Below are 14,541 nucleotides of genomic sequence, written 5' to 3' on the forward strand. Positions count from 1 at the left end.
AAAGAGAACCAGCTATAGCCAGCGAAAGAACTCTGGGAAATGAGTGTGGCCCACAACATAGCATTTCCACTTCTATTATTGTCTGCTTGCATTTTTGTTCTCCTTCTCAAGTTATTTTTACCTTATTTCTAAATCCGATCTTTCTTGTACAACAACATAACTATATAAATATGTATGCATATATTGGATTTAACATATACTTTAACATATTTAACATGTATTGTTCTGCCATCTAGGGGAGGGGGTTAGGGGAAAGAGGGGAAAAGTGGGAACAGAAGGTTTTGCAAGGGTCAATGCTGAAAAATTACCCATGTCTTGTAAATAAAAAGCTATATTAAAAAAAGAAAAATTATTGTAAATCTACTAAACATCAAAGGGAAAGGGTATTTCCATATATATATATATATATATATATATATATATAAACAGAGGAAGATGCTAACATAAGAAACTTTAAAACTATTATGAACCATTAGCTTTTCTTTTAAGTATCTTATAAATTCAATAACTTCCAAAGTAATCCTCTTGGGCTAGAATTTTTTTTTCCTTTCTGTGGTTCTCATCCCCCCCTCAATTCCTCCCCCCATTTTTCTTTTTCCTACCCATAAATCCAGCAAGTCTGTTCTAAGTCTTCTCCATATTAAACACCCAAGTCCTTTAATCAACCATCATAAAACCCAATATCAAATGTCCTCACCATCAGCCTAGCTATTCCGAGACATGGAGGATCAGACTTCCTAACTTCTTCATCTTTTTACCTTTCCTAGGAAAAAATCCATACTTTTTTTTTTTTAATAAAAAACTCATTTCTTTCCTAAACTCTGGAACTCTCCTCTGTCATGAAACTTTTCAATCTAATCAAATAAAATGTTTACCACATTTGGACCAAGGCAGGCATTTGCTGCTGAAGGTTCAACAACTATCTCTTGCAGGGTGGAGGGAAGGTGTTTACAGAATACAATTTTAAGTTTTATCTTTATCACTAACATTTTCTCTATCACTTTCATAAGCCTAGATAATAAAACAAGAAATCAAATCGTGATTTGGAGTATTTGTCATCTTCCAAAGTATAAATGCTCACAATGAAAATTGAACAATTGGCTCTAGAAAAGCTAGAGCTGACCCCAGCTTATTCCTGCTTCCAGGTTAATTTCTGCAAGTTCTATCCCTGCTTCTTTCATCCTCTACTCAGAACACAAAGCCCTGGAGACATACTTTCAAGACCCTCTGGGGACTCCTTCCTTTCCTTGCCCCTTCAGTACATATAGGGCCTCCTCAAAAAGCTGACATATTCTCCCCACTCTGACCACTTGAATCCAACTCTATCATGTGACTTTGGATCACTTCTCTCTGTTTAAATTTTCCCATCTGTACAATGGGGATGATGCCTGCCCAGACCACCTCAAAGGGAAACCCTGTATAGTGTAATTCAACGATATTAACAAGAGTGGCCATTTGGAGAGAGCACAAAGGTTTGAAAAGCACTTTGGGAATCTCCCCTCTTTGGCTTGTCAAAAGTAGAGATGTCAAATACAAGGCACACCAGTTACATGCAGCCGATCTGGCTTAGCCCAAATCAAGATTCCCATTTGATTTTAATGTGCTAATTTGTTTTTAAAGAATAAGTATGGGGCAGCTAGGTAGTTCAGTGGATAGAACACTAGCCCTTGGAGTCAGGAGGACCTGAAATCTGGCCTCAAACACAACATTTTCTAGCCGTGTGACCCTAAGCATGTCACTTGACCCCAATCACCTCACAAAAGATAAAAATAAATAAATAAATAAATAGAATTAAAAAAAGAATATTTAAACACTGTGGTTTTCTTGGTCATTGTGGACCACAGGATCATGTATGACTTAGAAGCCCTCATTTTGGTTTCATTTTGACACCACTGCTTCAGATAGTAAAAAGCCAGAGAGAATCTAACCTCCTCCCTAAAGAGTCAAAATAGCTGTTTGTGAAACTCATCTTCCTGAGCCCCTCAGTTTCCTATCAGTAAATTAAAGGAGTTGAGCAAGATGACCTCTAGAGTCCCATTGAGCATCAAGAAAATCAAAGGATTACCCACCTCTGCCTAGGCAGAAGGCCAAGTAGCAGAGATAGGTAGGTATTATAATTACTCCCATCTGACAATGGGGAAACTGATGCTCCTTAAAGTCAGATGACTTGCCCAAGACCACACAGATAGTAAGTGTTAGAGGCTGGATTTGACTTCATGTCTTCTTGATCACCAATTCATCTCTCAGAGATGTTCTAGAGGCAGCTCTACCCAGCTTGTTACTGCCAACGGATACATTTTCAGTGTGAGTTTTCACACGTCAGAAACTGGCCAATGTTACAAATCAAGGCCCCATTTCCTGTTTTGTTGATGGTCTAGACTTAAAAAACTATGGCAAAAATGTTAATAATTAAGATTAAATTTTCAAGTATGTGTAATTCTTTTTTCTGGAAAACTGGTTATTAAACATTCATTACTGCAACCCTGATTCTCTATCCATGTTGACACTCTGTGCAAAGTACACGAGGAAATCTGAGTTTGAATACATATTGTGAATCTCGGATGAATCATTTACCAATCATGGGTCCCATATGCTCTAACTTGTTCTTCATCTGTGAAGTGAAGATATTAATATTTGTCTAGCCACTCTCACAGGGTGTTGGGAACAGGGGGACTACATATTCTGTGAACTCAAACATGCCTTTGATATGGGAATGAACCCCGGGGAGCTCAACTGAGCTAAGGCAAAGCCTCAAGAGGAGGCTGAGAGAAGAAGAAATTTCAGCTCTGTTGATGATCCCATTCCCCAGGATGAAGTGAGAGAAGCATAGTTTGCCAATCCTTCAACAGTTTGAAGTTTGGTTAGTCAATTATCTTTCCTAGACATAAGTTTATTTATCTGTAAGATCAGGGAATTGAACTCATTTCTTTAATATCTTCTGTTCTATGATATTTCCAGTTCTGACATCCCTTATTCTATGGGCCCTCCCAGCCCTATCATTCTCTGTCCCTAGGTTCCTTCCAACTCTGACATCCCCTATTCTAAAGTCCCTCCTAGCATTGACATCCCTTGTTCTAAGGCTCCACCCACTTCTGACATTCCCTGTTCTAAAGCCCCTCCCAGCTCTGACATTTGATGGTTCTACAAAAGATGTAAAAACGTTCAATAAATAAATGATTCCAGAGAATCTGTCTAGAAAATTGAGATTCTATTACAAGATCTGCTCTTTGCTCCCTGTGAGACCTCAGACAAATGGTGTCCTTCTCTCTGAATCTGTTTCCCTATTTGCACAATGAAGAGATTGTAAGATCTAGAGCCCTATTAGTCAGTCCACCTGGGCTGGCCAAGGAAACTGGAAGGTCCCTGAGGCCAGGGAGAAGGCTCTTTCATTATCCTTCAAGCACGAAAGAGAGTACTTAGCATCTCCCTCAGAAATCCCACCTGCTTTGTTTGTGTCCATTCTCCCCAACCCTTCTCTCCCTTCTATTCTTCCTGCGTCTGTCATTTCCCTGAGATAACTGTCAGTCTAAAGAGCTGGTGGAACCAAGGGAGGAGAATTAGTTGTGACTCGGTCAAGCCTTGGGCATGGCACAGCTACGGCAAGCACTGTAACATAGCAGGAGAAAGAGGAGGCAAGGGATTGCCGGCAAGAGCCAGAGCTGAGCCCCCAACATTAAGTAGTCATGAGGGGAAGAGAACAGGAAGTTGTGGTTTCTTTTCCTGTTTAAGAGAGAAGAGATGTGAAGACCTCCCCTCTCAGGACCCTCCCAGTTCCGGCCGGAAGGAGGAGATGGTGAAGTTAGACTGAGAGATGGGGGTAGGGAGGTGAGGGCTGCTGTTTGGCCATAAAGTTGTAAAATGTCAACAGGCGGGCGGTCAGATTACAGGAGGAACAGAGAGCCAGGGCACCGGAGGGCAGGCCAGACTTCTTCCTGAATCAGCCTTTGAGAGTGCCAGGAATCCTGCTGGCCTTGGGGCAAACCAGACTGCCACTTACTCCATGGCCACAATGCCAGTCACTCAGCCGCTTTGAACCTCAGTTTCTGGTCCTAAAAAATGGAGCTGAGAGATATGTCCTAGGTGCCTCACGAGTTAGTTGTGCGGCTTCTGGCTGAGACAAGAATCCCTCTCTTACTTTTTCAGCAAGTCATCACTCAATCTTTCCTTGTTAAATGGCCTCTGAAAGGGAGTCCACAAGTCCAGAGCACTGCCTTCCATAGACCCCATTCAGCATCAGGACAGTTTTTATTAGGAATATGTCAGGGGCAGCTAGGTGGCGCAGTGGATAGAGCACCAGCCTTGAACTCAGGAGGACCCGAGTTCTAATCTGCTATCAGACACTTAACACTTCGTAGCTGGGTAACCCTGGGCAAGTCACTTAACCCCAGCCTTTTAAAAAAAAAAAAAAAGAAAAAAAGGAATATGTCTTTGCCTCTGGCTGAAAGGTTCCTCTCTTCAGCTTCCAGATCTGTCTCTGAGGGCAAGGATAAACATCCCCAGCTCCTTCAGCTGACACTCACACGGCATGTTCTCAGGACCTTTACCTCAAACCCTGGCCACCCTCCTTGGCTACCCCACCCTTCCCAACTTGTCCATTTCCTTCCTAAAATGTGAACCTACAATGAGTTCATGATTTTAGATATGGCAACCAAGGCACGGGCACTCTGCCTCCGCTAAGACAACGTGAGCCTGCATTCGCTTTGGAGGCTGCCGTGTCACAGTACTGACTACAAAACTAGGTATGCTATGTGGTGTTACATTATGTTGTGTTATAACACATTGTATTCTATCATGCTACATTCTATTGTATTCTATTGTGTCCTATCCTGTAATGTTTTCCTGTCTTATACTATATTCATACACTTTCTATTATTATTTTACATTGTATCATCTTGCCTTCTATGGAATTCTGTGGCATTGTATCATATCATTTATATGATTTATATGATTTATATGATCTTATATATTTTGTCACATTATTTTATGTTATATAATATTATAAGTTAAGCTAGGTTTTGAATTATATATATAATATATATTATATAGAAATATGTAATATTCTATATAATAGACATATAATAATAAATAATTTATTTAATATTTATTTGTATTATATAGTAATAACAAATAATACAATAACAAAAAGAATAAGATGATACATACTTCTATATAATATATAGAGATATATAATATATGTTATGTAATATATAATATGATACATAATAACATATTACATAATTATACATCTACACGATGCTACATTTTAGGATATGATGCTATATTTTATTAATTTATTCTAATTTATCAATGTGAGTGTGTTTGCCTTTGTGTCATCCCTCCAAACTTTGGTCATTGACCGAAAGATGGATACCATACCTTTGTGTTTCTCTGAGAGATTGGCAGAAATCCACAATTTGGATAATGCTCTAAGGTCATGGAGCAAACTTGGCAGAAGAAGCTTGAGACCTGCCTGCTCTCATTCCCTTCACCTCCTTTGTGTCTCAAGATGTAAACTCGGAAGAGTTCTCTCTCCAAGGCCACTAAAGAAATGGCCTCAGTGTTGGGGAGTATCCTTTAAAGCTAATATTGCTTAAAGAAGGAAGATGTCCACATTCTACAATGGGGGTTCTGAGGGATCCTTGTCCAGGATCATACAGTTAAGTCTTCTGGTGCTAAATCCAGAGCTTTCTACCATATTGTGCTCCCAAAAAAGAACAGGTAAGAAGGCACATCCCAGAACTGATGGAAAAAAGAAGAATTGGGGAAATCTAAAGATAAATCAGAGTAAGACAGAGGAAAAGGGAGGTGCTCCCATCTCACTCCACCACCACGAAGGCACCTTCTCCAATTTATTCCCTTCCCCAGCCCTCTCTCTCGGCCTAAGTTGCCCAGATTCCAAGCAGGAAGACTAAGCAGCAGGATGACCCATCACAAATGGGGTGCCTTCCTTGGTTCTTCTCAATGGTTCAGTGATTCAAAGCAATCCCAATAGACTTTGGGCAAAAAATGCCATCTGCAACCAGAGAAAGAACTAAGGAGACCAAATGTAAATCATACATGCTAGGTTCATTTTTTTTTTCTCTCCCATGGTTTTTCCTATTTGCTTTGATTTTTCTCTCCCAACATAATTCATAAAATGCTGTGTATTAAAAATAAAATAAAATAAAAATCCAAATGGGGTACCTTCCTTAAACCTCCTCCCATGATTCCACATCACCCAGAACATATCTAAGCTCATTTACTGTTCAAAAGACCTGAATAAGATGAGAATTAACAACTCTATTCCTCTGATGAAATGGAAAACAATTGGGTCTTACCATCTACCTTGCTTCTTCTCCCTCCATATTGATAGTTGCTGAATTTTTTTTCTTATGTGTTATCTACCCCCAATGAGAATGAGTTATTTGAGGACAAGTATTGTCTCACTTTTTCCATTTATATCTTTAGTGTTTAGCACAGTGCCAGGCATACAGTAGGTGGTTAATCAGCACTTCACTTATTCATACAGGAGAGGAGCCCAAACAAAAAGAGAAGGAAAGACAGAACCCTAGAATCATAGAATCCAAATCTGAAAATGACCTCATAGACTACAAAGACTTTTCTTTGACTAAAACCCCTCAACTCCAACATTCCCAACAGGAGGTAACCTCTCTGCCCCAACTAGTGCCTTCTCTCTGAGAAACTGCCCATTTATGCTGCACCTATCTTTTATGAACATAGCTAACTATATATTATTTCTTCCATGAGACTGTAAACTGTTTGAGGGAAAGGACTATGATTTTGCCTTTCTTTGTATCCCTAGCATTTAGAATAGTGCACGGCACATAAAAATAACTTCATAAATGTTTATTGACTGACTGTTGGATGATACTTAGTGAGAGAAAGAACCCAGGGGCTGTCTCTGGTTATTAGGAAGAGCTGCTCTTTTTTTTTTTAATAATATCATCTCAGAATCTATGATCTTCTAATATAATTGGTGAGGCAGGAAATAACGGGACCTTCATTCAAGTACGGAGTCCATAGGACATTGCCAAGACTTTATCTTCACCTGCCCTGCCAGTCATTGTCTGAAACCAAAAAGGAGGATTTCCCAGTATAGAAGATTCCCTCCTCTCCCTTCTGCCTCTAGGGGAGTAGAGAGTGCTAGACATTAGAGATGAATAGACAAAAATGGCAGTCTGTCCTCAGATCTCCACTGCCAGATCAAAGAACTCTTACCTATTTCTTTGGCAAGGGCAAGACCCTGTGGATAAGTGATAGGTGTTAGCTTCTTCTCCTTCAACTTTTCAATGGTGTCTTTGTCATCACGAAGATCTAATTTGGTGCCCACCAAGATGATGGGGGTGCTGGGGCAATGATGCCGAACCTCGGGGTACCACTGAGCGGAGAAAAAGTCAGCAGAGAGGGAGAAGAGCCACAAAATTAGGAGGCACGCAACCACAATATCCCTCCTGGGACACTCTTCGCCCATCAACCACAACTGGTCACCCATCACAACTACCATCATTCAAAGTTGCCCCTATGGGAGGAAGCCGATAGATCCACCCTATGCTCCTGCCCCCAAACTGTCATTCTCCTTTTGCTGAGTATCCCAAGGGCTCACTCACCTTTGCACGAACATTCTCATATGAGGCTGGGCTCACAAGGGAAAAGCAGATCAAGAAGACATCCTGAGAAGAGAGGAGAGGAAGGGGAAAATCAGTAAAGGGGGAGGCCAAACAGAACCAGGAACAAGCAGTCCATCCCCCTCATTCCATCAAGCCAAGTGCTTGATGACTCTCAATGCTGGATTGAACAACTCAGGGGAAAGATGAGGACATCTGAATCTTTAACCAAGAAAGAGAGATGGGCTGTCGTCTGGCTAATGCTGTACCTGTCTTTTATTTAACATTTTCTACTTATTCACCACCACCGCCATTCCATTATAAACCATCTACTATTCATCCATCTTAAAGCAACTCATCAATAAGCATTGATTAAACACCTACTAGTTGCCAGACACTATGATGGGTATGGGGGATACAAGGAGAAATAATCTCTGCCTTTAATTGGGGAATGCACTTTGTTCATAGAGAAGTAAATAAATGATAAAGACAAAATACATATGAAGTTTTGGGAGGGGGCAGGAGAAAGAAGCACTGACAAGCTGGCGACTGGAGTCCAACTGGTAGAAGTTAAGAAGGAAAGGATACTCCAGGTATGGGGGACAATCTGTTCAAGGGCTCAGGCTTGTATAGAGAAAGCCAATAAAGCAGTCTGGTTGGTCCATAGAATGTGTGATCCTTTATCCCCCATCTATACTTCACCTATGAACTATTACTCACCCACCATTCTCCATTACCCATTCTCCATTACCCTGCCTTCAACTATTACCTGTAATCCATGTATCAGCTACCATTCATCATTCATCTACTTTCTTTTACCATCTACTTTTCACCTACCATTTTCCATTCATCTACTTTCTATCTTTTACCTATCCTCTCCCTATGGTTTACTCTTTAACTATCAGTCGCCATTCACCCATCATTTACAATTCATCCTTCATCTATCCTCTACCCATCAACCACTATTCACCATTATCTACCACTCACTCACCATGTTCCCTTCACTTATTGTCCACCATCCACATACAAATCTTCCCTCACCCATCAGCCACCATCTACTCATCAATCTCCTCTCACCGATTAACCACCATGAGTCCATCACCTACCATTATTCTATCATCCACTATTCACCTGTCAGCCACCATTTACCTTTCATCCATTATCCACCATACACTCACCATTTTCCCTTATCTATTACTCATCACTGACCAGCATTCCTCCACAATCCACCCTTTCTTATCAGCAATCATTTCCCATTTAGCCTTTACCAATTATTATCTACCAAACCACCAACTTTTATCTACCCATCAGCCATTAGGCATCCATTTTTCACCTATCACTCACCATTCACTCTTCAGCTTCTACCCACTATCCTTTACCTCTGAATATTTATCCACTCTTTAGCCAGCATTCATTCTTTCACTGCTCATCCATTGTATTTTATTTACCCATCATTCTTCATGAATGCCATTTTTATTTTGGAGGATAAGAGGGGCTCTGAAGATCAAAAGGTAATTTAACCTCCTGAGACTACATTATTTCACACATTATCACTCATCATCTCCTTAAAAACATAAAGATCTAATTTGAGGAACTGACATCTTTACATTTCATGTTTTCCAAGGCATACATCAGGGGGGTCTCCTGATATTGGAGTGTAAAGTCAGTAGTCTCTACCTCAAGGACAAAGCTAATCAAATTTCTCATCAACAGCCCTGAACTGTCCAGTCTTTTAGGAAGAAACTGAAGGACTTATGTTAAAGGTAGCCCTGTCAGTCTGAGATTGATAGGAGAGAAGGGAAGGAAGAAGAGACCACTCGCTGCTGATTTACCTTCTCCATTCCAGTGTTGAGCAAGGGGAGACAAGATAGGAAGAAGGATCTAGAGAGGGGGAGGCAGGGTATCTGGAATGAGAAGAAAGTAGAACTTACTGTTTGGGGATAGGAAAGAGGCCGAAGACGGTCGTAGTCCTCCTGCCCAGCTGTATCCCACAGCCCCAGGTTCACTGGTTTGCTGTCAACCATCACATTGGCTGAATAGTTATCAAACCTGCAATTCAAGCAGAAGAGGAAATATAGAAATATGTATTTGATGGCTGTTGAACATTGAAAATGTCAATGTTGAAGGGAAAGGTTGAATTCCAGGGAAGAGTAAATCAAAGGCTCAAGAACTGAAATAGATTAACTCCCTCATTTTACAAGGGAAGAAACTGAGGTTCTGGAGGGGAAATGACTTAAAGGGAAGTAAAACAATAGAAAAAAACAACAGCTGTAGAGTCAAGAAAGCCAGGTTTACCTTTTGCAGTGGTAAGGAACCAGAAGTTAAGTGGATGTGCATCAATTGAAGAAAAGGTGAATAAGTTATGTTATATGAATGTAATGGAATATTATTGTTCAATAAGAAATGATTTCAGAAAAGCCTGGAAAGACTTCCATGAATTGATACAGACTGAAGTGAACAGAACCGAGAGAATACCATACAGTAACAGCAAGATTATGTAATGATCAACTATGATGGACTTGGCCCTTCTCAACAAAGGCAATTCAAGGCAATTCCAATAGTCTTGGGATAGAATATGGAATCCATATCCAGAGAGAATACTATGGAGACTAAATATGGATCAAAGCATAGTATTTTTACCTTTTGTTTAGTGATCGAGGGATAATATTTTCACCTTTTTGTTTGTTTGTTTTCTTTCTTGTATTCTTCCCCTTTAAATCTGATTTTTCTTGCACAACATGACAAATATGAAAATATATTTAAAAGAATATTTAACCTCTATCAGATTACTTGCTGTCTTGGGGAAAGGGATGAAAGAGAAGAAGGGAGAAATTTTTGGCATACAAAGTCTTACAAAAATGAATATTGAAAGTTGACTTTCAATGTGTTTAGAGAAATAAAATACCATTAAACATTTTAAAAATAAGTGAGGTTTGTGACTCAGTTTCCTTCTCTGTAAAATAAGGAGGTTGGATTTGATAACTTTGAAAAATCTTTCTAGTTCTGGAGTCATGACCCTAAGTAGCAGAGCTGGGATCTAATCTTTTTCCTTCAAATCCAATGTACTTAGTAAGTCACCCATGGTTTTTCCTGACTTGATCAAAATGGAGAGATGCATTCTCCCTCTACTATTCATCCTAGACCCAGACAAGCAGGATCCACAGCTCTGAGTCATCAGATAGATAGGAATACTAAGGCATGGGAAAGCTATGGAGACTTTGTCATATCACTGAGCAAAGGAAATGAAGGAACTGAACTTGGAGCATGAGACCCTCCTGATGTCTTCAATCAAGGATTAGCATGATATGGTGACTATGGCTTTGGCTATGTAGTCAGACAGATTTGCCTTTTAATCCTATATCAGACACTTATTAACTGTGTGGCTCTGGGCAAGTCACTTAACTTACTTCTGCCTCAGTTTCCTTCTCTGTAAAATAAGGGAGTTGGATTTAGCCTCTAAGATTCTTTCTACTTTTATAGTTCTGATACTATTCAGTCCAGTTTGATGGAGAGGGGTCCTGAGGGACTCTTGCTGAAGGCAGCCCTAGTAGAATCCAAGTCTTTCAACACAATACAACACAACACTTAAAATTCCACCTCTGCCAGGAAGCTTTCCTCATTCATCCTTTACTCAGAGAATTATAGAAGGCAGAGGAAGGAAAGCCAGCCTCCCAGCCTCAGCCCTGATCAGACTCCATCAGGATCCCTGTTTTCAGTGTCAGGGTGCCATATTGGGGGAGCTTCACTGATAAGCTGGAGAAAACAAGGCCGTGGATCATCAGCATGGTGAAAGATGGATGCATGAGGTTGGCAGAAGGCAGGCAGGCAAATAGAACATCGATACAGTGTCCATGGCTAGATGTGACAGAATGGCAGATTCCCATTCGCTAGAGAGAAAATTGCCTTACAATTAGAGGCAACCCAAAAAAAGAATTGATTGCTTTGGGAGATAGAGAGCTCCCCTTTCCTGTAAGTCTTTAATAAAAGGTCAAGTGGTCACTTGTCAGAGGTATTAGAGAAGAAATACTTGTTCATTTGGAGGCTGACCCCAAGCTACCTTACTATACTTACTTTCTTTGATGTTTAACCTAGAGAGGGATAAATGTCTTTAAATATTTAAAGAGCAGTCACAGGGAAGATAGATTAGATGTACTCAGCTTGGCCACAGAGGGCAGGAACTTACAGGAAGCTGAATTTCAACTCTGAAATAAAAGACTTGGAACTGCCCATGACAGAAGGAGCTGTCCCAAGAGGTACTGGGCTCCCTGTCACAGGAGGTCTAACAGTATTCCCTAAATGAACTTGGATTGAGAACTCGTTTAGATGGATATCCATCCTCCAAGTTTCTTGCTGAGTAGATTCTATGGAACCTGTGATTTCATAGACATAAAGAGCGCCACCACTCCCCCTCCCCCACTGCCTTAGAAGAAACAACTCTACCAATCCAAATTAGTACCTTCTCTGCTCTTTATAGTCATAGAGAATGCTGGGAAATTATTATGAGACCAAGTGACTTGCTCAGAGCTCTACTTTCAAGGGTCTTCTCAACTGTACCCATCTTCTTAAACCCAGTTAAGTGGCCCTCTGCAAGAAAGCCTTCCTAGATCATGGGATCTTATTGGTCAATAATGTTGTCCTTCACATTGCTCTTTAGTAGGTTGGTCCAGATGGTCTTTGAGGTCCCTTCCAGCTCCAGATCTGGAATCCAGGTAGGTGATATTATATATCATATCTATGTTGATGGCCTAAAATGTTTAAAGCTATTGATCAGGGGTTTTTTCTTCTCCAGATTACAAATCATAGAACTAGAGCATCTCAGAGTTAAGGGTACAAGGAACCTTAAAGACCAAATAATCCAACATGTACTTGACCAAGAATCCTCTTCCCAACATTCTTTTCAAGTGTTCATCCAGCCCTACTCAACCACATTTTCCACTTTTGGAAGGTTTAGGTTTGTACTGGAGTCTGCTTGTGCTGTTCCAGAAAGCAATTATTAAATTTTCAAATGAGGGTTCCCATCTGAGGAATCAGCAAATTCTATAAATCAATGCTTGGTGTGCTTTTTTGGAGGTAAAGTGACTTGTCTGGGGTCACACAGCTAATAAGTGTCTGAGGACAAATTTGAACTCAAGTACCAGAGTTAGTGCTCTATCCTATGCACCCTGATTTATCCAGGCAAGAAAATGATGGAGGAAATGTTACTCAAGAAGATTAAATATACAAGTATATCATGCATACATTCCACATAGCTGGTTATTAAATATTTACCAAGAATACCCTAGTTCTAGTTATCAGGAAAATTTTTCCTTGAATTGAACCAAAATTTTCTCGGTTACTTTTCTCCACTCTCCATAGTTTGGTTCTCTGGGGACAATTAGAACAAATCTTATCCTTGTTCATAAGGCCATATATTTAGAATTAGAGGCCATCAAGTATAATCTTATTTACTTTACAGATCAGGAAACTGAGGTATAGAAAGGTTGAATATTTGTCCAAGGTCACATAAATAGTCAATAGATGAGCCAAGATTTGAATTCTAGTCTTAGCTCTCCAAGCTCAGGGATTTTTCCCCTAAAAGTGGTCTTTTTCAGTATTAACACTGTGCCTGACACATAGTAGGTACTTAATAAGTGTTTATGAACTGATTGACTGACACCACACTCTCACCCCACTGATACCCATTCAAACAATTCCATTAAGTTTTATCTTCTCCAGGCTAAACATCTCCTTCACCATGGCAATTCCCTCCTTTGAATATTCTCCTACTAGTGGTTTTCCTACACTGTTCACCCGGAAATGAACATAATCTTGTAGTTGTGATCAGACTAGGGTAGAGGAGAGTATGATTTGGGATTCCCTTGTGCTGAATTTTCTGCATTGAAGTCCTTAAGTTAGCTACTTAGCTATAGTACTAAGAGATTGCTCATATCCCCTCCTAAGGGAGATTTTAGCATTAAGGAACTATTAATAATATTAATAATTCACATTTTTATGATGCTTTCAAGATTACAAAGTGCTTCCTCACAACAAGCCAGGTCCTTTGGGTTTTCTCAATCATGCAGATTAGCACAAACCTAGGGATGGGAAAGGAATGGCCAGACAGCCTTTGTTAAGTCCCTCCTCCTCCTTTCTCCATTCTACCCAAGACCTTAAACTTAGAGCTGATGATAGGGGCCCTCTAGATCATCTTATCCAATCCCTTCATTTCGCAAATGAGGAAAACGTGATCTGGAGGGTGAATTGACCTATCACGGACAACTGGAGACATCTGACAACAAAACAGGGCAAAGCCATGCAATATGTTTCTAGTCAATTCACATTTATTAAGCCTCTGCTGTATGCATGGCATTGTAAGTAGGATGGAGAACAGCAACTGCATTCCTATAGTGCCTTCTTATATTTCATAAGCTTATGGGAGTCAAGAATGGATCTCAGAAAAAATTTATTCCCACTCCCTTACTTACTAGATCAGGAAACTACCATGATGCAGTGGGAAAGAAAAAAAAAAAACTTTTACTTTGGGAGTTTGAAGAGCTGAGTTCAGCTCTGAGCTCTGTTTTATGATCTGTGAGACCTTGGCCAAAGCCACTTCATCTCTCTGGGCCTCAGTTTTCCTACCTGTAAAATGAGACATGAAACTAAGTGACCTTTCAAGGGCCCCATCAGCTCCTATTCTATGATCCCTTAGCACAGATGAGCTACTAAGATTCTTATATGCAGCTTATCTTCCCAACTAGAGGGTAAGCTTCTTGTGGGTAAGAGCTGTGCTTTACCAGCTCTGTCTCCTCATGATTAAGCACAGAGCTTAACATTCAGGATCTTCCATCATCTGTGGCTACCTTCTCTTCAAGTTTAATTCCAAGCAGTCTCTTCTATGTCTAGTCAAAGTGGTTGAGTGTCTCTTCACTATCTCTATCAGTCTTTCTATAGTTATCTC

The 14,541-nt window shown here is 40.2% G+C and overlaps 1 protein-coding gene across 1 annotated transcript in view; it reads right to left on the reverse strand.

Moving 5' to 3' along the window:
* The window catches only part of RAC2 (Rac family small GTPase 2), a 35,891-nt gene that overhangs the window by 4,037 nt on the left and 17,313 nt on the right, over positions 1–14,541 (reverse strand). Inside the window, exons 3-5 of the mRNA XM_074271617.1 lie at positions 9,536–9,653; positions 7,608–7,670; positions 7,219–7,378 (exon numbers count right to left, since the gene is read on the reverse strand). Of these exons, the coding sequence (XP_074127718.1) occupies positions 7,219–7,378; positions 7,608–7,670; positions 9,536–9,653 (341 nt within the window). The remainder of the gene's footprint in view (positions 1–7,218; positions 7,379–7,607; positions 7,671–9,535; positions 9,654–14,541) is intronic.

This window comes from Sminthopsis crassicaudata, chromosome 5 (assembly GCF_048593235.1).
Source record: "Sminthopsis crassicaudata isolate SCR6 chromosome 5, ASM4859323v1, whole genome shotgun sequence".
Lineage (NCBI taxonomy): Eukaryota > Metazoa > Chordata > Mammalia > Dasyuromorphia > Dasyuridae > Sminthopsis > Sminthopsis crassicaudata.